We start from the raw sequence: 24,072 nt of genomic DNA, 5'->3' as shown, positions 1-24,072 counted from the left end.
AAAATCCTCTTTTCAGTTCTCAGCTTCAGCCCCATTTCTCTTCTTTTTGCCCACCCAAAAATATCCTTTCCTTAATCTGAAAATTTTTGTCTATACTGTCTAAAAATTTGTGTCTAGTTTCTGTTCTCTCTTAAATGCATTCCAGTTTGATTTTCATTCCCATTTCACCATTAAACCTTTCTTTTCTACATCACCAAACAATTGCAATGCTGGTAAAGCTGACGGTTAATTCTCAGTTGCATTTCACGTGACCTATCAGCCGCAGTGCACATGGTTAATCCCTCTTTCCTCCATGATTTAGTTTTTATACTTGGCTTCTGGAAGTCCACACTTTTTTTAATTTCATTCTCCTTTGCTGTCACCTCCTTAACTCTATGCCCTTTTAACATTTGAGTGCTCAAGATTTGTTCTTTGAGCCTCATCTTTCTTTCAGTTACCCCATTATGGTCTCATTCATGCCCGAGGCTTTAAACACCATTGATATTCCAAAAATTTAGCCAGCTTTTTCTACTGAACTCCAGAGTTGTATATCCAACTACCCTGACAACATTCACTTATCAAACTCAAGGACAAAATGAAATTCTGATCTTTCTCTAAATCTGTTATTTTTTATGCTCTTGGTCATAACAGTTAAGGACAACCTGTCTTTTCAATTGCTCAAGCCAAAAACTTTGGTCTTGTCCCTGACTTTTCTCTTTCTTTCAAGTCGTATACCTCATTTATCAAGAAATTCCAATATATGTGGAAATACGACACTTCTTACCACCCAAACTGCTACCCCCTGATCCATTTCAACATCATCTCTTTCCTGGATTGTTGATATTGCATCTTAACAGGCCTTCCAGCTTTCCATTTTGTCCTGTCTACCCCACAGTTTATTCTGAACCCAATAGCCAAACATACTTTTTAAAAACTGAAGTTGGATCATGGTACTTCTTTGCTTAACTTAAAAACTCCCTTCAGAGCAAAGGCCAGAATCATTTTATAGACCTAAAAGGACCCAAATGATCACTCTTGGCCCCAATTCCCTGATACCCTCTCTGCTGCTGTCTCCCTGCTCTTATCTTCAGCCACACTAGCCTTCTTGCTGTTCATCAAATATGCAAGACCCCCTGTCAATGCACAGCACCCCATCTTCCTGCTGCCCAGAATGCTACCCCCCTGGACACTGGCATAACTGGCTTCCTGTAAAACTTTGCTTCCAAGTCAATTTGTGGCAGGGATTGCTGACCACTTGATTGACTATTTTGATATCCTCCCATCCTAGAATTTTCTATCCTTCTTTGCTGCTTACTTTTTGATGTAGTAACACATATTCCTACTAGTGTGCCATATATTTGAATTTTTATTATTTCCTACTTCCCCAAATTATAAGCTTCATGATGGCAGAAACGTTTTACTAACTTGTTCACTGCTGTATTTTAAATACTTAGAAATCTGCTTGGTATATTTTTAGTCCCCAGTAAATGTTTGTTGAAAGACTGAACAGGACAGCATGAAAGTAAAAGGTATGGCATGTGGTGTGCATGGGAGCTACAAACACTTCAGAGTTACTGAAGGAGAGCATAGGAAACAGCGATGCTAGGATGTATCCTATGGAAAATCTTGATTTTTGCCAGTACTTCATTATAAAGCTGGAATGGCCTCCTATGGGGAGGAAAATTCTGGTTAGACCCCTTAATTTTTAAAATTAAAGCTACTGGTCTTTAGCAGGCTTCTAATGCTTATAGATCTGTTTTTATTCAACATATTAAGAAAGCTGTACTCCAGGTTTTCAGTAGAGAGAAGAATTCTGAACTGCCTAACATCTAATTCCTTTGAAGAACCAAGCGACAGAGCAAATATTTATTGGCGATAATTCAAAAAAACTGTTATTTCTCCTTTACTAATGAGGCATTCTAAGTTTTATTGTTGTGTCAAATCAAGCACCAGAAGGCCACATAATTAAACCTTATAAACAATGCAGCCAGATGATTCAATTGTTTATTCTTCTCATTGTATTATGTAATCTGTCACCGTGTTAGACCGTGTGTCACCTATGTGAGACTAAAACAGGAAAGGTGCTGATATTCCTGTATTGCTAAGATGGTACACAAAATAAAATCACTACTAATTAATATTAACATATTCACCAATATTCAGTGTTTTTCGAATTATTCTCATATGTTACAAAGAAAATGTAAAAGGAAAAAAATACAAAATCAGATTATATATACTATAAAATATGTATATAATTATGCAAATTTATGAATATATGTAATGTTAATGGGCTTTAGTGAAGTCATAAAAATGTTTTATATTCTTTTGATTTATCTGCATGTTAAAAATTTTCCGTAAGGTGTGTATGTTACTTTTGTCATGAAATGAATACAATAAAATTAGCAATTTCCAAAGAAAATTAAAAGGCTACCCTCTACTCAGGACCATCTCCTCCTATATCCTTTTTTATTTTATATTAATTAATTTGAGGATGGTGCAAGATCAGGCTGCATTTTGTTCTGTCGTACATAGGGACACTCTGAGTTGGAACTGACTTGACAGCACCTAACAACATTCGAACTAGTTAACTTAGACACTCAAAAAGACTAAAAGATTGTTTGCTTGCACGCACTCTAAAAATTACTTTAAAATTTATTTTTTTGGGGGGAATTCCTGGTGCTTTCTCATTTTCCTAGCATTTTTTCTTTGGCTTTCAAGTAAATCAGATCAAGTAATTTGAGGCTGAGATTAATTTCACTCATGCACGGATTTCACCAATCATAGTTAGTACACAGTATGTAGTTTGTCAAATGGTGAGGGTATTTAAGTAACCAAGTAATGTTTCAAGTTCTACGGTTACAGTGGCAGCTAGCTCCAAGTTCCATCAATAGCTCCAAGTTCCATCAGAAAAATATATATACCTGAAAGAGTAGGGAAAAAACACATCTTTATCCAAAAAGAGAGGAAGCAGTATCATAATCAATTAAGATGTAATTCTTTAAAGCCTCAGTTGTTAGTTTGAAAAATTCATGTTCTGAGAAAAACATATTATTTTAGTGTTGTCTGTGAATTAGGTCTCCAGTAAAACATGGTTCACAAATAGGAAAATAATTATGAATTGGATTACATTTATCTCTTTAAAGTTTACCTGAAGATCTCTGGAAACCCAATTCGAATGCTCTAACAGTGATTTTAGGACGCAAACAATATCATTCTTCAGATATTATTCTTCAGCAAGCTTAGCAAAATATAATATCGATACTCAAGACTATGATGCACATTGAGACTCATATTTGGCATTTACAATGTTCTTTACTTTTTAGCATATCCTGAGTGGGTAGAACATATCAATGACACAGAGGTGGATATAGGCAGTGATCTCTACTGGCCTTGTGTGGCCACAGGCAAGCCCATCCCTACAATCAGATGGCTGAAAAATGGATATGCGGTATGTATATTCTAGTGCCCTGCTGTTGTTGACATGTTGGGCAACATTTCAGGGTGGATCTGGGATAAACTTAGCATGAAGGTCAATAGAGTAAGGATACTTGGGCCCTGAAATACAAAAACTTCCTTAAAAAATTAAAAAAAAAACTAAGAAGACTGAACATAAAGTATCTTCCTTGAACTTAAGCAACTTTCTGTAATCTTATCTCTTCCTTCTCTCTCTCTCCCTTATTTTTTCCTCTGTTTGACTTTTCCTCCTCTTCCTACTCATCTGTCTCCACTACCTGATATTGTCCTCTTTTTCTTGCCACTGTTTCCCTAACTCCACAGAAACAGAGGTAAGAACGCAGCTCTAAGTCCTACTCTTAGCCCTGGGGACAAGTAGGAGCAGTGGGATCCTTCTCTACCCTCCCACTGTAATCTCCCAGCTGGGCCAAGAGGGAAAAAGGTGGACTCTCAGCTCTGTAGGATGAATAAAACAAGAGCTACCAGGCATGGTAAGTGGGTTTTACTTCCCCATGCCATGAAAATCCCACTCCACTCACTTTAGGTCATAGTGGGGGCAGATGAAAATGGTGTATCTAAGTTAAAAGATAACCAAGCCCAAACCTAAATGAAAGCATTTCAATTAAAGTTTATAAAGAATATGTGTTTTACTTTATATTCTTTTTAGTATCATAAAGGAGAATTGAGACTATATGATGTGACTTTTGAAAATGCTGGAATGTACCAGTGCATAGCTGAAAACACACATGGAGCCATTTATGCAAATGCTGAGCTGAAAATCTTGGGTCAGTATTGTCTTCAATTTCTGTTAAGCGTTCAGCAAGATAATGGCATGCAAACACACATATAAACAATTATCATAGGGTATCTGTAGGTCATATTTGCTTTCATATTACTTTCTTCAGTTGCTAAAGTTAAAAACTTTTAAAATACGGTTTAGAATGGTCTGATTTTTTGTTTTTCCTTTTATTAAAGAATGGTAAATAGAGAAAAGATAACTTTATGATTTTTTATGTTGGTTGGAATTCCAACTACATGTAAGTTTGTACTTAACAAAATAGCAGCACCATCTTATTTTTAACTGAGCAGCTTGAACTCTATAATAAATTTGAGGCATCATGGAGTGTAATGATTTTTTTTTAATGTTGTTTTAAAATACTTAAGCAAAATTTATGCATGCCAATTTATACAAGTCTTGTACTCTCCTAAGTCTGGGCAGGTAAACACACCCTGCAGAATCACACAACAGTGTAGATTGATGTTACAACCCTACATGTGATCGCATGAGTCTTTAGTACTTTCTGACTTTATCAGTCCCCAAGTCTCATGCTCTACAGTCACTATTCCAGACCTTCAGGATACTCCTCAAGCCCCTTACCTCTCCCTGAATCCCTCCCTTCATATTGCCTTCTTGCTTCTCCATTAAAATTAAAACCCTTTGGCATGAAATATTTTAGCTTCCAATCCCTCACTCAGGACTGTCTCTTCACTGCATTTGTTCTATTAATATTCTTCATCTAGAGGAAGAAGTATACCTAGAATATTCCCTTCTTATCCAAATAATCCCTTCACCTCTGACTCATATTTATTCATCTCCACTTTTACTGATATTTGATATCAACAGCTGTCTCTGCTTTTATATCTTTATTCCTAACATATATATGTTAGGAATAAAGATATAAGACATTTATGTATATATCCAGTGGGTGTGGAGTCGACTCTGACTCATGTGAATCCATGTGTTGCAGAGCAGAACTCCATAGGGTTTTCAAGGCTGTGACCTTTCAGAAGCAGACCGCAGGCCTTTCTTCCAAGATGACTCGGGTGGGTTCAAACCACCACCATTTTACTTAACTGTTTGCACCATCCAAGGACTTCCTAAATTGGAGATGAAACAAAAAAACCCACTGCTGTTGATTCTGACTCATAGCGACCCTATAAATTGGAGATAATAGCACTTAATTCAAATGTTGTTGAGAGATTTGACCATGACAATATGTCAATGTTCATAGAGGTACTCAATCCCTCCAGCCTGTCTTTTTAACTTCCCTTGTGGAATTGACACAAAATAATTGGATATAAATTTCAGGGTAAGTGTACTTACATACAACATTATATCATGACTAAAGTTTATAATATTTAATGTAATTATCATCAAGAATTGTACATTTGAAACGGATGAATTTTATGATACGTAAAATGCAACTCAATAGAGTTGTTAAATAAAAGAAAAAGGTATTAGTATTAACCATGGAATGTTGATTAGTCATGGCCGATAATCTTTGGTGAGATTAGCCCTTTCTATTGATTATTAAGCAAAAAGAGAATAAAAGATAGATACTATGTTACAGAAGGATATTGCATTTTTTTTTTTCTTTTTAACAAAAGAGAAAAATAATTTGTTTTCCTTTTAGCTTTGGCTCCAACTTTTGAAATGAATCCTATGAAGAAAAAGATCTTGGCTGCTAAAGGAGGAAGGGTTATAATTGAATGCAAACCTAAAGCTGCACCTAAACCAAAATTTTCATGGAGTAAAGGGACTGAGTGGCTTGTCAACAGTAGCAAGTAAGTTTAGAGAACTGGAAACTCAATTATAATTCATTATTTCAAAATTTTGTTTTTTTTCATACAGAACTTGTTTTCATATTAAAATGTAAAATGTAGTTTGTTCTAACTTTTCTCCACAGGAGATAATATAATTCTAAAATGATCAGAAATAGGTACCATTCAGTGTCAGAGTCTAATATAATTGAGTTTCAATTTTTAGGATTCTGTAATTTATAAGGAATTTAAAAAAAATCAGGCTCAGTGATTCTTTTACAAATTTTCTAAGGTCACTCAGCTAATGAACAGTGGCTCCTGGGAAATAATAGAATCTCTTTTTTTTTGTCTAACAAGGACATCTATAATTTTTTCATATTTGATTCAATTAACCTACTCAATATTTAAGTAGGAAAATAAAAAATGGTAATTTCAAAGTACAAATCATCTCTTTCTATCTTCTGAAATGAACAGAAACATCTCATCTTCCTAATGAGTAGGCCATCTACCAATGTATTAGTGGCTTTGAGAAAAAAGAAAACAAAAAGGCAATTTCTGGCTTGTATAGATAATTTATACCAAAGTTACACTGAATAGTTTCTATGAGTTTCTTAGAAGTTATGTGTATACCAAAACCAAACCCTTTGCTGTCAATTCAATTCTGACTCATAGCAGCCCTGTATATGTATGACTAAACCCACTGCCATCGAGTCAATTCTGACTCACAGTCACTCTTTAGGACAGAATGGAACTGCCCCATAGGGTTTCCAAGGAGCACCTGGTGGATTTGAACTGCCAACTTTTTGGCTAGCAGCCAAATTCTTAACTACTGCACCATGAGGATTCCGTATGTATATAACCCACCACCCACTGCCATCGAGTGTATATAGCCCACCACCCACTGCCGTCGAGTGTATATAGTGAGTACTAAATTATGAGGAGGAGAAAACCAGGATGGGGAAGAGGAGAAATGGAGCTTGGGGAAGTGGCAGGCATATTCCAGGCAGTGAGAACAGTGTGTGCAAAGGCCCCAAGACACGTAATTATTGCATACATAAAGAATTTCAAGAACTAAAATTAGTATGGCTGGTCTTCAGAGGAAAATGACAAATAATTTTAAAAGATGAGGTGTAGTAAAGCAAATATTTTATGCTAAGGGGCCTGGGCTTCATCTAAGAACAACTGAGATTTCTAAAGGTATTAATAAGGTAGGAATAAAGTAATTTTTGCCTTTTAAAGGTATTCTGAAAAATTGTAGAAATTAGGTTTCCTACACAATAATCCAATAAAATAGGTAAGATGGGTGTGTTGAAACCTGGGAAATTAAAGTGACCTCCAGAAAATGTACTGATAAATCCAAACTGGAACATGAACTTGTGTCTTGTCAGCATGGAACTAGAACGTGCCAATACAGTTCTTTCGTTTAGATGATCACAAGTTTGGCTCGTACAGGAGGGGAGGAACGCACTGGCTGCAGTTGCTTCCTCGAACACGTTAACTTTCAAAGCTCATATGTTCGACAAAAGAGTTATTAAGACTTTAAAAAAATAGTATCAGAAGAATCAGTGTAAAAGGACGAGTCAATAAGTTCAATTTGCTGCTGAAACATTAATGCTCAGACAACGAGCAACACAGAGACCTTGATCAAAGGGTAGGTAGCTCCATTTTAGGTGTGCACTCCTGCAACAACAAATAGCACAGCATTCCCCATTGGCCCTACCGTTAACTCTCCCCCTTGATGATAGAATCTCTGTTTCTGATGAGAGCCAGCGTCACGGACCTCTCCAACAAAGTATTTCCCAGAACCGTGTTCATGGACTTGTATTTCCTTATTTATCAACATGTGTTCAAAAAAGAAAAGAAAACCTAGCTCTAAAATTCTTATTATTTGGCTCTGTTATAATATTCTTAAAGCCTTTAAATCAAGTTGTATTACTTCCTTGATGAAGGTGCCTACAAATCTAATTGTTACTCATTACATTAATACATGAATTAATTAAATCTCAGGTTGTGTGTGCTTTATAACAGATACAGTATTTCATGCATAATTAAGTTTGAATGTTGTATCATAATATGTGTGAAAAAAAGTTAAATTAATATTTATTCTTAGGGAAGTAAAGTATTTCTACTGAAAAAGAATATCCAAGAAGTAACTAAAAAACTGTCTTTAAGCATAAACATAATCTCATTCTGATTCTAAATTATGTACCGTGTAACGAAGTCACTTCTATTCCTAGTTCGTGGCATGTAAATGGTTTTTGCAGTATTTGCTCCCAGTAGGGAGAGAACATGAATCTTAAGTGGTAGTTCAGTTCTTAACTGTAAGGTTTTGTGTTGGGTTCAAAGGATAGACTTTCTTCAGTGGAATTTTTTTTTTTTTCAGTTGCTAATTTGTATCCAATTGACCGTTATCAGGTCCAAAATAAGTTTTATCTGAGCCATTTATGTGAGACCATCTCCATGATTCTCTTCTATTTCAGAATTCATATGCTTTCACAATTAGTAAATAAAGGTATAGTTTATCCTGGAATAGTTTTGGCAATAATAAATGACTAATTTGTTTAAGACCAGATTGTTTCTAGTTTGTTTGACAGTGTATCTATATCATATTATCTAGAAATAAGGATAAGGTCCTAAGATTTTATTCTATATTGATTTAAGAACAAAGATCATTATTATTTAAAAAATCAAGTTCCCTATTCTTAATAAGATTAATTTTAATGTAATGGGAAAAGTGCCCAAAAATGTAGGTGAGATGACTAACACAAGGAAACATACCCTTCAAAGATGATAAAGATTGATTGAAAGCTAACATCTGTGAAGAAACAAAATATTAGTGTGGACTCTAGAAAGTATTGTTGCATTTTTTTCCATTAAAACTTTACTACAATTTTAATTGTTTTGATTATAATATAGTTAAACGGGGTTGGGGTGGAAAACTGGTTAATTCTTACATTATTTTGATACTGAATTACTTCCCCAAGAAGAAAAAAATATTCTGAAATGAGCTTTAGGTTAGAGCTGGATAGTTATAGAATAGAAACTAAATCCTGGAACATAATATTAGTGGATTTTTTATAGTATTTTCTTTTATGGAGACTGTTTGAAGCAAGGTAGATAAATAGTATTTCTCATTTATCAGGCTTTGTTCTTAAAATGCAATGGATGAAGAATTACTTTCCTGTTTTATACAAAGCTTCAAAAACAATTAAGATTTTGAAAGAGATACATATAACAAAAGTAACAATCTTGAATCTAAGTATGAGGCATTATATAATAAAGCAGCGTCTTTTTTTACGCTTCCAGGGAAGAGGGAGCCATGTTGGGGGAAAAGGTCTAGTATAAAGATTTACATTCTGTTCAAAGAAAAATTTCCTAAGTAGTATAGAAGGGAGGTTTTTGAATACCTTTCTTTAAAAATCCATATATATGTGTGTGTGTGTGTATGTGTATTTGTATTTGTCTGTAATAGAGTGGGAAGGAAAATCCTAACTTCGAAATCTGAATTTAAGTTCTGAGTTCCCGCTTCTAGAAGACTTGGGCTCATTTCTTTCAGACCCTTCACTGTGGTTTTAGTCTGCCCCACCGTGGTTCTAATGTCATTTTATGTTGGCGTTCGGATAACCAGTTTTGGTTAAACTCCATTAGTTCATTCATGCAAAAAAGGTATATTGAATGCCTACTCAATGATTAGTACTTCACTACTTAGTGAGTTTCAAGCACAGAGTAGCTGTTCAAGAAATATTTGTTTAAGAAATTAAATAAATTATTGTGTAAATTAGATGCTGGGGAAACAGTGAAAAAGAAAGCAGATGCAAATTCCTAACATCAAGATGTTACCATCTAACGAAGGGATGGATTTCACAGTTAAACTGAAGTATGTCAGATGCAATATATATCAAGAAAAAATTCTGGAAAGAGGAACACGATTCCCTGTGCATGCACGCGTATGTGCACACACACACGTGCACACATGCACACGTGCACACTGGGGCTCACACAATACCAAATAGAATGTCCGGGGAAACTTTCACTGAGAAGGTACCATTTGAACAAAGGCTAAAAGATTTGAGGAACAAATTGTGAGATTGTCCAGGTCCTCATAGGGCACCAAAAGACCCTGGCTTTTACTCCCAGTGAAATGGAAAGTCACTGGAAGGTTTTGAGCAGCAGAGCAACATAATATGACATACATTTTAAAGGCTCACTCTGGCTGACATGGGGAAAGAGACTACAGAGCAGCAAAGGTATACGCAGGGAGACCAGTTAGAAAACTCTTGCAGTAGTCTAGGTAAAAGATGAAGGTGGCTAGGTCTAAAACAACTAGTTAATGCTGAGAAGGAATGTTTAAAAAGAAAAAAAAAAAAAAAAGCTGGAATGCTTCACTTAAAAAAATATCTTGGTAGTACTGTCAACTAACTTGTATAAAATGTAGTGATTGAAAGATATTAAGAGTAGTCACCTAAGACATACAATAATAAAGCATTTAATTAAATTTATTTTGTGAATTACGTTTTTTTTTTTTTTTTCTCATTTCAATAGAGTACTCATTTGGGAAGATGGTAGCTTGGAAATCAATAACATTACAAGGAATGATGGAGGTATCTACACATGCTTTGCAGAAAATAATCGAGGGAAAGCTAATAGCACTGGGACTCTTGTTATCACAAGTAAGAAACCATCCAATTAATAATTGTTTTTTTTTTTTTAAGTTTGATCGTGCTTATTTTCTAAAGTTCTACACCCATTGCCTTCAAGTCAATTCTGACTCACAGCTACCCTATAGGACAGGGTAGCACTGCCCCATACGGCTTCCAAGGAGCAGCTGGTAGATTCAAGCTGCTGACTTTTTTGTTAGCAGCATTAGCTCAACCACTGCATCACCAGGGCTCCAAAATTTGCACTGTCAGGTATGGGATTTGAACCCATGACTCCAGGGGAGACTGCGACCTGAGCACAACCCCCTTAGACTGCTCAACCATCCTGACTTGCTTAATGTTCTATAAGACATATGAATTAGCCTTCAGTCTCTAAACAGTCCGTGTACTGATAAGTTTCCATTTTAAAAGGCTTTTGTGAAAGTTTCTTGCTTGATGAAATTGTTCCTGAAATTCTGAGTTGAAAATAATCTATTCTTTGGCACAGAGAAATTAAAATATATTGATTATGTTCTTTCAATGTATCAGATAATATGGTATCTTATATTTTCTTGAATTCTGTTTTGCTCCTTTATTTAAAAATGTATAGATCCCACACGAATTATATTGGCTCCAATTAACGCTGATATCACTGTTGGAGAAAATGCCACCATGCAGTGTGCTGCTGCGGCCGATCCTGCCCTGGATCTCACATTTGTTTGGTCCTTCAATGGCTATGTGATCGATTTTAACAAAGAGAATACTCATTACCAGCGGAATTTTATGGTATGTGTTTTAAATTTCATCTTATCAGCAGCTCAATAAGATGTGTGTATCTGCACTGCAACTTCTATTACTATAATCATTTTAATGAGGCTGAAAAGCAAGTTTAAAAAGCTGTTCCTGGTTCTCTTTTTATTAGTCGTAATAATACCGAGGCTGTTTTAAACATGACTAACCCTAAGGATTTTGGTAAAGATATTAATCAGTAAATATTAATTGAACTTTAGGTACTTTTTCCTCTTTATGTGCAATATAATTTTCATATTGCTGTCCATTGCACCTCAGCATATATGGACTATAGGTTCAAGTGCCTTCATTTTCACTTTAAGTGAAGTAGAAGCATGGAACTGGTATTTGTGTTATGATTACTTTAAAGCATTGACCTTACTCTTTGGTGGTTAAAAAAAAAAAAAGGCAAGAGACATATGTTGGAAAGTTTAGGAAGTAGCCAATGTGGTTTGAAGGAGGTTAAATGCTTGTATTTTATTTTAAGAATTGGAAGGCATATATATATGCAATTCCTGTAATTAAACATTGTGATGCGGACAGCCCGTATATAGAAATAAACGAAGACTCTGGGAAGTAATGTAGGCAGAACAACTTGCAGAGGAACTTCACTGGCATATAATAGGCTGTCTAGGTTGCAATGTATTAAAAAAAAATTGATCGCTGTCCTACTGGTCTATTCTCTACAAAGGCAACCATTTAGAAGCCTAAAACCTGTTTAGAGCATATGGGCAATTAAGAAAAGTTTAGTTTTAGTTTTAGAAATCAATAGTTGATATAGAAATACAACTTTTTATTGACTCAGTAGAATATTTAAGATTTTTTAAGTCTCAAAATTTGAATTACATTTATTATATTAATAATATTATTATAATAATATTATGCTTTCAAATATTCCAGGTTTTTTTTTTTTTTAAACTTTTCTGGAAGTTTCAACTACAAAAAGCCAAAGCAAGTTCTCAGTTAAGTAAGACTGGTTTTAACTAGATGGAGACATTTCTTTTCCCATTTTTATTAGATAGATGTACATGAACAACAATCAGTATGATACCAAAGTTTGTGCCTTCTGTATGTTAACTGTACTTCAGGATCTTGTCTTTTTAATTTAATTGGTCTATCTATAACTAGACCAACTATAACTGTAAATCTACAGCAAACTTCCACTTTTCAAAAACAAACAAAAAATCCTGTGAATTGGCAGAGAGCTATACTAAAGTACACTAACCCAGCCCAGAACCCTACTGTGTACTTTATGTATGTCTAAAACTATTTTCATATACTAAATCGTAAGTGTGTCCAACATTGGTGAAATTGGCACCAAGACTTTTAATAATTTCATTTTATTTGGTAAGAATAGCAAATGCCACTTAGTTTTTAATCATTTTAAGGGAGAAAAAAGTAGACTAAACATGTTATTTTAAAAAATGTACTTCTGAATTTGTTTAGTTCTTTAGTATTATAAGCTGAATTTCAAAACTACGATCTGCAAATTTTTAAAGTAGATAAGGGCTGACCTTTTCCATGACAACCATTGTTGTTTAATACCTGCCATGAAGTCTATGTAAATAGATTTTGGGGCTTAGATTGCCCTAAATTAAGCTGCAACTTAATACTTGGCGCCTATGTATGTTCCTTAAAATAGAAATTACATTGTAATTAAATGTAATTACATGTAAATAAATGCTACCCCCCAAAAAAAGAAAAGAAAGGAAGGAAGAAAAAGCAAAGAAGGGCCCAATACCTTAAAAAGGAAGGAAAATAAGTAACTGGGAAATTAAGAAGTAAATAATAAAGTGGGCTATAAAAATATAGAAGTTTGGTCTTTATGCACTCTAATCCTGCTTTTGCATATGATATCCACAGAGCTTCACATAGTTGCCCCTCAGCTAATCTCGAGCAGAATCCTGACTGGACGGCCCGACTCAGGTTTCATCTCATTCTACCAAAAATAATCTATTGGTGCAGAAAATATATTCATATTGGCAAAATAATGCAACTTAATTGGGTAAAAAAAAAAAAAATCAAATGAATACTTTTAGTAGTTTGTAGATGGGGAGGTGAATTCAGCTCTTTAAATAATAAACTATATATATATATATATATAGCCTATGTAAGAATAATTTATTTTAAAATAAATGATTAAATTTAATTCCATGTTTTGAACCAAAGAAAAATCTATAAAGCTTTTCCTGGTACCTTTCTCATTTAAGGCAAATAGAATTTTCTTTGACCACTTCATAGTCAGACTTCAGTGCTAAATATATCAACCAAAATTTGACTAAAAACCCCATGTGTGTTTTGATTTACCATATGCCTTTTGAAAGGTAGTAGCGATGGCCGGTAATTGCTTCTGGGCCCATCGATAGACTGCCGAGACGGAGTGACTTTTTTTACTATCTAATGCTGAGTGAATTAAAACATAATGGGGTAGCAGCTACTGGGGACAGCAAATGTGAAGCTCCATCTCTGACTGTATTTGTCTATTGTTCAAAATCGCATAGGCAAAAATGTCAGTTTTTTTTTTTTTAATTTCTTAAATGTTTTAGTGTTTTACTTCTTTCTGCCAGCATTTCAATAATCAAATAGCATTTATTCATTTAAAAATAAGAACTGAGCCCATAGCACTGGCATGCACAGTGCAAGGCACTAGGGTGGATAAAAGACCAAATAGGACAGACACAGGCACCCAAGCAAAATGCATGAGAGGTACCCTGTTGTCATTAGGTGCCATCATACTTGGATTTGGACTCATAGGGACCCTATAGGACAGAGTAGAACTGCCCCATAGGGTTTACTAAGCTGACGTCTTTACAGGAGCAGATCACCAGGTCTTTTCTCCCACAGAGTGGCTGGTGGGTTGAACTGCCAACGTTTCCATTAGCAGCCAAATGCTTAACAATTGTGCCACCAGGGCTCCTTGAGAAAAAAAAAAAAAAACTAGTGCCATCGAGAGGTACCCTAAAATCCCATAAAACCAAACCCATTGCCGTTGAGTTGATTCCGACTCAAAAATTTTAGATGTGAATATTTTGGTAGCTATCATAGTTATCAAAGCTCACATCAGTATTGTAATTAGGTAATAATTACAGTTATAAGTATCACAATTACAAATACATACAATTACAAAAATAATTACAATTATAATTGTAATAATATCAATTACTACAAACTAATACCAAAAGCTCTAATTAATTAAGGAATAATACAGAAATGTTTTAAGCTTTTTATTTCAAAGCTCAAGTTTACATTTTCATAGTAATTTCATTACTATTTTTTATTCAAATATGCTTTGGTTTTAACTTGCTATTCTTGAATTTGACCACTAAGGGGCATTAATGCATAAGGCTTCAAATTTCACACCCCAGAAAAATTGTGACTGAAAAGTTTAACTATAAAATTAAAACAAATGCATTTTCCCATAATTACTTCCAAGGGGTGAGATTATGGGTTATTTTAAAATTTATGGTTTATACTTTTTCTAGTTAAAGTCATATAATGATCGGAAAAAAAGTATACATTTTTGAAGATGAGAATTTCTAAGAGTTTATAATGAGCACCAAAAAATTAAAAATAACATTGCCATTATATTTAATGCTCTTATTTTTTGTAAACATTTTTTGGGTTAACTTAGTTTTCTAAAAAAAATGTAATGATTAACTTTAAGTCTGTAATCAAACCCTCGGTACTGTGATTACAGAAAAATATTTAAAAATTAATTATCTAGAATTTACTTGTCATGTCACTTATTCCTTCATTGCTGCATATTGTTATGTGCTCCTGGTCAGCAAATGTTTCATTAACTTATGTATAGGAAGATGTTAAGAACATATATGTGCATATATGTATATATACACATATATATTTAATATATTTGAAGCTATGATACAATAAGCTTGTCTTAGTTATCTAGTGCTGCTATAACAGAAATACCCCAAGTGGATGGTTTTAACAAATAGAAGTTTATTCTCTCACAGTCCAGTAGGCTAAAAGTCCAAATTCAGGGCACCACCTTCAGGGGAAGGCTTTCTTTCTTGTCAATTCTGGAGGAAGGTCCTTGTCATCAGTCTTCCTCTGATCTAGGAACTTCTCAGTGCAGGGACCCCGGATCCAAAGGACATGCACTCCTGGCTCACTTTCTTGGTAGTATGAGGTCCCCATGTCTCTCTGCTTGCTTCTCTGTTTTATATTTCAAAAGAGATTTATTTAAGACACAACCTATTCTTGTAGATTGAGTCATGCCTCATTAACATAACTGCCTTTAATCCTGCCTCATTGTCATCATAGAGGTAGGATTTTCAACACAGAGGAAAATCACATCAGATGACAAAATGGCGAACAGTCACACAATACTGGAAATCATGGCCTAGCCAAGTTGACACACATTTTTGGGGGACATAATTCAATCCCTAACACAAAGCTACTAAGACCGTTTTATTTTATCTGTCATTCTTTTATTCTGTTAAAGTTATATGACAAATAATCATATAAATAATTCAATGAAAGTCCGATTATATAATGACTTTTGTTTTGATTTTCCAGTTCATAGCTCTTAGAACAAATATTAAATACAGACACATTTTACTTAATTTAATTGTATGACCCCTTTTGTCCTAGAAAGGCCTTGAGACTATCTACCAAAAAATATGTATCTAAATATATCATTTTATTCCTCTCCCATGATGGTACCTGACCTGCAAAAATTATTTTTTCAATAGCCACTTAAACTTTTAACATCTACTTTGAGCTATTTTCTTTCAACTGTTTGGCAACAACATTCTCCTTACCAGGACCATTATTGTAGTTTAACCTCATGAGTTTTCTTAGACTTTTCAATTCTGGTTATTATCGCTAACTTTTTTTCTTTTTCTTTTATTGCAAATATTTATTAAAATTGTAATTCATGCATGTCAAGATGAATTTATAAAGATTACATGGAATTGTGCAGGGCTTAAAAAAAAAATTTTTTTTTTTTTTTGTTCTGCCAGCAATCAGACCTCGGATCTAGACTCCCCTTTCCAGTTCTAATTTTATGACCCTGAGCCAGTGATTAAGCCTCTCTAAGACTCAAATTTCCCTTCCTGAAATTATACTAATAGTTCACTTACTTCCTTCATATTACTTCACTGGGTTTGCAAAACTGGTTACTTCATATTATTTTTGTGAGGATTAAATGAATGCCTGTAAACTCCTTGGCACAGGATTGGGCATATTGTAAGTGGTTACTATTACTTTTTAAAATAATACAGCAATCATTCCCATTGCTCAAAAAATTCCAGAAGATTTTGCTAGCTAGTTTTTTTTTTCTGGATACAGATCTCATTTTTCACAATTAAATTCTCACACTGCCTATTGTACTGGAAACCTAGCCTGAGACAAAAATTCCTAAGTATTTCCTTGCTGAAGGCAATGGCGGGGTAGGGAGAGTTAACATTTATTGAGTGATTACTGTTTGTGCAGCAGTTGGTCAGATACTTTCAAAGTATTTCTCAGTTGATCTTCACAGTCATCCTCTATAAAGTGTGCATCATTATGATTTTCTTAATGTTCGAGGTGGAAAAACTGAGGGTTATAAAGTTAAGTAACTTGTCTAGATTAACCATACAACTTGTTAGTGGTAGAGGCAGGAACTGAACTCAGACAGTCTGATTGTGAATACTGTGCTCTTCACCACTTCAGTTTTTAATCCGTTGGTTAATATTCATGTCTATACCTATTTAAATAATTCTCATCAATTATTTGATACAGTACAAGAGAGCACTGCTAAACTTGTATTTTATTCTATATAATCCTATTTAATGGACCTTTGATGCTCACTCAGGCTGTTCAAATTACTTCATTCTCCGTACACTGTTAGCTGCACTTGTAGTACACTGTAAAACAAGTTTACACAGTTTCAAGTGGTCTAATATAAAGTTCTAGGCAATTCTTAATAATCTCCTTTAGGTAGGCAGGTGCACGTGTATGTTTGCTGGTACGTGGGCATGCATTTTTTCTGACTGTATAGACACTACTCCCTTCAAGGCAAACATGGTCCTTACCCTGAGATTTTTGTTTACCTTTTTAAAGAAAATATTAATTATACTGTATCAAGAAAATGTTTACATTTGAGAAATAACCATTTCATACTAGAGGGTACTTTAATTTTGAACAGAAATTTTGCTTCTGTAAACAAGATAAAAAAAGAGGGAAGAAATAGAAATAATATTAATAACAATTAGTATTATAAAACAGAAAGCATTTTTGATCCTTTCAATTTTTTTGGCTATCCATTGTTGGGACAATGCAGAGGCATTGATTGGTTGAAGTAAACAAGGAGGGTTGGGCAATAATCCTGAAAAGGCAAAGATCAAATTAGGGCTGAAAAAAACAGAGCAGAAGATCAGGCAGGCATAGTGAGATGTCAGTCCTAAAGGGGTGGTTCTCAACTGGAAGTGATTTTGTCCCCTGGGGGACATTTGACAAAATGTTTGGACACATTTTTGGTTGTCACAACTGTGGGGGAGAGGGGTGTTATGGGCATCCGTTTAGCAGTGATGCTGCAAAATAGACTATGATGCACAGGACAGCCCCTACAATAAAGAATTATCTGGTCCAAATCGTCAACAGTGCTAAGACTGAGAAAACCTACTCTAAAAAAAGATGAGGAAAATACTTTAGAATATGAGAGAGGGCCAGTGAAAGATTTTAAGCATGACGTGTTGGAAACAAAGAGAAGGTATATTGTTTTGAACAGTGAGTGTCAAGGGAATAAAAATTATAAGAAACCAGATATAAGAAAACGTTTTCTAAAATGGTATGAGTGGTAGAGAATAGATATCATGTACTTCGTAAATTTAAAACTCTTAAAATTTAATGAACAGTGGAAGAAACAGGTAGAAGCCGTACAAACCCCCAACATAGTTCTGTGACCCACACAAAACTCACAAAGGCATTCTGCTCATAACAAGATTCTTTATCCTCTTCCTATCGGTAATTAATTCAAAAAGAGGGAATTAGAGAATTCTATTGTGTCTCACTATGTCTGAACATGTGTCTTTCCTGACCTCTCTTTCACTACCCTGATAAACTTTTACCTACGACTAACTGCTTATTTTATTTGCTTTTTTCCATTGAAGAAGATATCTACGTTCACTACCAGTTAACTAGTTGCTATCAAGTCAATTCAAACGCATGATGACCCCATGTGTTGCGGAGTAGAACTGTGCCCCAGGCCTTTTTCTGAGGCTTTGAACCACCAACCTTTTGGCTAGTAGTCAAGCACTTAACTGTTTGTGCCACCCAGGCACTCCCCTATGATTACTAGGGGTGTCTATAGTTGGACTGGCTTCCTAAGATCGTCACTCTTTCCAGTGTAAAGACCTAGTTAGATGAAGTTACATTCTAGTACAACATCCCGTATAATAAATATTTGGTGATGATAATGATAAGTGAATTGCATTAACTGCAGATAGCAGCAAATATTCTTTAGAGATGTGCTGGTATGGGGGATCTAAAATTCATCCAAATTAAGGACACACTTTTGTTTTACATAGAACTCCTCATACACCAAAAGAGCTCTACAACAATTATTATCTCTGTTTATGTTTACAAAATATAGTCAATAAAATGAGGGAAAATAAACATGAAAACTTTTGGTTATCTTAGAAGTTTTAAAGTTTTACACCATGAACTTTGACAGTTTATGTGGTCATACTAGAAATATACTGTCTAGTCATCAGTTGTTGTGTTCTGTAAAAAAAAAAAAAAAAAAAAATCTGATTTTCTTATTTGTTTTTAAAAACAGAACAGTATCTAAAGATCTGGATTTTTGTTTTCATATTGCCATTGAAAAGTTTTATTACATTAGGCAAAACATCTACATGAGTCTCAGACTTCTCATCTATCAAATGAGAAGTTTGGGCCACAATCAGAAGTTTAATATAATGACAACAGAAAGGTTTTAGTGTCACTACTTTTCTTGTAAAACAAATTTGACTCAGAATCTCAATATTAAAAATGTTAAAGGTGAGTTGTCCTGATTAAAGATGGAGTGTGTGTGTGTGTGTGTGTGTGTGTATGTGTGCAGGAGACTGCATTGCCAAGAGCCCTACCTACAGGGCTTCTCACTTCTTTATATCCCACCAAACTTCCTGTTCAGGTCCCTTCCTTCCCTTCCTTGCATCAACTGGTACGTGAAGATCCTCAGACCTCTAAGGCAAATATGAATCATTTTCTTTTTCTGGTGAAAATACACATATGTTTGACAATTTTTACATATACAGTTCATTGACATTGGTTACATTCTTCACATTATGTCACCTTTCTCACTATCTCTGCCCCTATTTGTTTCATCACCGTTAACTTACATGCTCTGCTTCTTAAAGTCCTCACCTTTGGTTTACAGTTACTGTTATTTCAATCTCACATAGGTAATTCTTCAATAGGGCACGAAGCTCAAGACATTCTTTATTTATTGAAATTAATTGTTCAGTTTAAAGATGACCTCATGGCTCAAGGTTCAAAAGTTATTTCCAGGCAATAGATTCAGGAATTCTTCCAGTCTCAATGTGTCTAGTAGGTCTGGTTTCGAGTAAGAATTTGAAGTTCTATCCTCAATTTTCCTCCTTTTGATCATGATCCATCTGTTGGACCCCTGATCAGAATACTCAGTAATGGTAGCTGGACACCATCCATTTCTTCTGGTCTCATGGCAAGGGAGGTAGTAGTTTATGGAGGCAATTAGACCTGCAAACCGTTTTCTTCTCTGATTCCTGGATCTCCTTTTTCCACTGTTGCTCCAGTCAATTAGAGACCAATCATTGTATCCTGGGTGGCCCCAAGTACTACCCTCTGAACTAGGATGAGAGCAGAAAACTCTTAAAATAATATTAGGCCAGTTTACTGGACAGGTCCACAAAACCTAATGTGACTCAATTTGAAAGCCATACAAATTGAATGATATCCAAGGTTTCTTTCAACTCTAAAATATAGGCTGTAAATCCAAGGCACTGATGTTTTTATTCATCATTCAAAATGTTTACCAGAGATCTCAAAAAATTTCCTTTTTTTTTTTTGAGCCTTCATTTAAAATAGATCAGTTGATCTAAATTGGACTTCTCACTCATCACTCTCACTGTTTATTTTATATCAAAATAGCCATATTTAGGGATATTTAACATTTCTATTTATTCTATAAATATTACGTGACTTAGTAATTATCCTTGACCTCTTCCCTGGGCTATATAAATTTTTATATTTCTAATAACATAATTTCATTTTCAAAACTTTATTTCTTGTAAATCATATTTATGTTTTTACATTCAGTCAATCTTAATGCTGATGCATTACTTAAAAATGATACAAACTTGAATACTAGATAATACTAGGGAATTAGTGTTAATTATGCTAAATATCAGTTGCTTCACTGGATAAAACTGCAGTCTGAAAGAACATTTCAAGCTCTACTTGAAGTACAATGCTGTCAGTGATAGGGTATATCCATATGCCTACAAGGAAGACCAGTTAATATGGCTATTATTCAGATTTAGGCACCAACCACTGAAGCGAAAGATGAAGAAATTGAAGTTTTTACCAATTTCTGCAGTCTGAAATTGATCAAACATGCAATCAAGATCTATTGATAATTACTGGTGATTGAAATGCAAAAGTTGGAAATGAAAAAAGAAGGATTGGTAGTTGAAAAATATGGCCTTGATGATAGAAATGATACTGGAGATAACTTTATAGAATTTTGCAAGATGAAAGGCTTCATCCCAAATACGTTTTTCAACAACATAAATGATGACTGTATACATGGACCTCACCACATGGAATACACAGGGATCAAATCGACTACATCTGTGGAAAGAGATGATGGAAAAGCCTATTATTATCAATCGGAACAAAGCCAGAGGCTGACTGCAGAACAGACCGTTAATTGCTCATTGCAATTTCAAGTTGAAGCTGAAGAAAATTAGAACAAGTTGATGAGAGCCAAAGTACAACCTTGAGTATATTCCACTTGAATTTAGAGACCATCTCAAGAATAGATTTGACACACTGAACACTAATGACAGAAAACCAGATGAGTTGTGGACTGACATCAAGGAAATCATACATGAAAAAAACAAGAAGTCATTAAAAAGACAGGAAAGAAAGGAAAGACCAAAATGGGTTTCAGAAGAGAGACTCTGAAACTTGCTCTTAAACATCAAGTAGCTAAAGCGAACAGAAGAAATGATGAAGGGAGCTGAACAGAAGGTTTCAAAGGGTGGCTTGAGAAGACAAGTATTCTAATAACATGTGCAAGGACCTGGAGTTAGAAAACGAAAAGAGAAGAACCTGTTTGGTATTTCTCAAGCTGAAAGAACTGAAGAAAAAATTCAAGCCTCGAGTTGCAATATTGAAGGATTCTGTAGGGAAAATATTAAACAACGCAGGAAGCATCAAAAGAAGAGGGAAGAAATACACAGAGTCACTATACCAAAAAGAATTGGTTGACATTCAACCATTTCAGGAGATAGCATAGGATCAGGAACCAATGGCAATGAAGGAAGCAGTCCAAGCTGCACTGAAGGCATTGATGAAAAACAACGCTCCAGGAATTGATGGAATACCAACTGAGATGTTTTAATAAATGAGTGCAACTCTGGAAGTGCTCACTTATCTATGCCAAGAAATTTGTAAAACAGCTACCTGGCCAATAGACTGGAAGATATCCATATTTATGCCTATTCCAAAGAAAGTTGATCCAACTGAATGCAAAAATTATCAAACAATATCATTAATACCACATGAGTAAAATTTTGCTGAAGATCATTTAAAAGCAGTTGCAGCAGTACACTGACAGGGAACTGCCAGAATTTCAAGCCAGATTCAGAAGAGAATGTGGAACGAGGGATATCATTTCTGATGTCAGATGGATCCTGGCTGAAAGCAGAGGATACCAGAAAGATGTTTACCTGTGTTTTCTTGACTATGCAAAGGCACTTGACTCTGTGGATCATAACAAATTATGGGTAACATTGCAAAGAATGAGAATTCCAGAACACTTAATCATGATCATGAGTAACCTGTACATAGATCAAGAGTCAGTCGTTTGAACAGAACAAGGGGGTACTGAGTGCTTTAAAGTCAGGAAAGGTGTGCATCAGAGTTTCACCATACTTATTCAATCTGTGCGCTGAGCAAATAATCTGAGAAGTTGGATTATATGAAGAAGACATGGTATCATGACTGGAGGAAGGCTCATTAACAACCTATGTTATGTAGATGACACAACTTTGCTTGCAGAAAGTGAAGGGGACTTGAAGCACTTACTGATGAAGATCAAAGATCGCAGTCTTCACTATGGATTATGCCTCAACATAAAGAAAACAAAAATCCTCAGAACTGGGCCAAGAAGCAACATATTGATAAATGGGGAAAAGTTTGAAGTTGTCAAAGATTTTGTTTTACTTGGATCCACAATCAACATCCATGGAAGCAGTAGTCAGAAAATGAAAAGATGCATTGCATTGGGCAAATCTGCTGCAAAAGGCCTCTTTAAAGTGTTAAAAAGCAAAGATGTCACTTTGAAGACAAAGGTGCACCTGACCCGAACCATGGTGTTTTTAATTGCCTCATATGCATGTGAAAGCTGGGCAATGAATAAGGAAGACTAAAGAAGAATTGATGCTTTCTAATATGGTATTGGCAAAGAATATTGAATATATCATGGACTGCCAAAAGAACCAACAAATCTGCCTTGGAAGATATATAGCCAGAATACTCCTTAGAAGTAAGGAAAGCAAGACTACATCTCACATACTTTGGACATGTTATCAGAAGCAGTCAGTAACTAAAGAAGGACATCATGCTTGGTATAATAGAGGATCAGCAAAAAAGAGGAAGACCATCAGTGAGATGGATTGACACCATGTCTGCAACAATGGGCTCAAGCATAACAATGATTGTGAGGATGGCATAGGACCAGGCAGTGTTTTGCTCTGTTATACATAGGGTTGCTATGAGTGGGAACCAACTTGATGGCACCTAACAACAACAACATGTTATATATGAAAATAGTTTTGAGACTATGTAGGAGAATGAATGGCCCTATATTTTTGGAAATGCAAGCTGAAGACTTACGGGGTGAAGTATGACATCTGTAATTGATTTTTCAAGGGTTCAACAATAGATGGTTGATAGATGGATAGATAGATAGGTAAATACATACACACACACATACATACATAGAAAAAGATATAGCTAGCTAGCTAGCTAGACAAATAAAGCAAGTGGCAAAAATACTTTATCATTGTTAAATTTGGTTGGTTGATATATGGGTAGCCATTTTATTATTCTTTCTAGTTTAATCTTTGAAAGTTTACATAGGAAAATGTTCAATAAATTGATAAAGTAATGACATATTTTATTTTTGCTGCTGGGAGAAAGTATCCACTTCTCCTTCCCAAACAGTGACCCTAAATCTAGTTGTGTGATCTGTAAGCCACTACTTTGCAAACAATGTGACCTGGTGTGGACTATATATTAACTAGAGAACCTTACACAAGTAGCTTAACTTTGGGTGTCAAAGTCTTTATCTCTAAAATGAGGATATTAATACTGTCTTCCTGGGTTTTACAAAATGTGAATGGGAAAATGTAAAGTAGTGAGCACATTGACAAACGTCAATAAATTAGATCGAGTAGTA

The 24,072-nt window shown here is 34.8% G+C and overlaps 1 protein-coding gene across 1 annotated transcript in view; it reads left to right on the top strand.

Moving 5' to 3' along the window:
* Window positions 1-24,072, top strand: part of CNTN1 (contactin 1) — a 379,037-nt gene that overhangs the window by 244,989 nt on the left and 109,976 nt on the right. The window contains exons 11-15 of the mRNA XM_023555346.2: window positions 3,303-3,427; window positions 4,100-4,217; window positions 5,847-5,997; window positions 10,516-10,643; window positions 11,221-11,396. Coding sequence (XP_023411114.2) covers window positions 3,303-3,427; window positions 4,100-4,217; window positions 5,847-5,997; window positions 10,516-10,643; window positions 11,221-11,396 — 698 coding nt within the window. The remainder of the gene's footprint in view (window positions 1-3,302; window positions 3,428-4,099; window positions 4,218-5,846; window positions 5,998-10,515; window positions 10,644-11,220; window positions 11,397-24,072) is intronic.

The sequence above is a fragment of the Loxodonta africana genome, chromosome 4 (assembly GCF_030014295.1).
Source record: "Loxodonta africana isolate mLoxAfr1 chromosome 4, mLoxAfr1.hap2, whole genome shotgun sequence".
NCBI classification, from domain to species: Eukaryota; Metazoa; Chordata; class Mammalia; order Proboscidea; family Elephantidae; genus Loxodonta; species Loxodonta africana.
The sequence above is the reverse complement of the archived record's forward strand: the minus strand, read 5'-3'. Positions and strand labels throughout refer to the sequence as shown.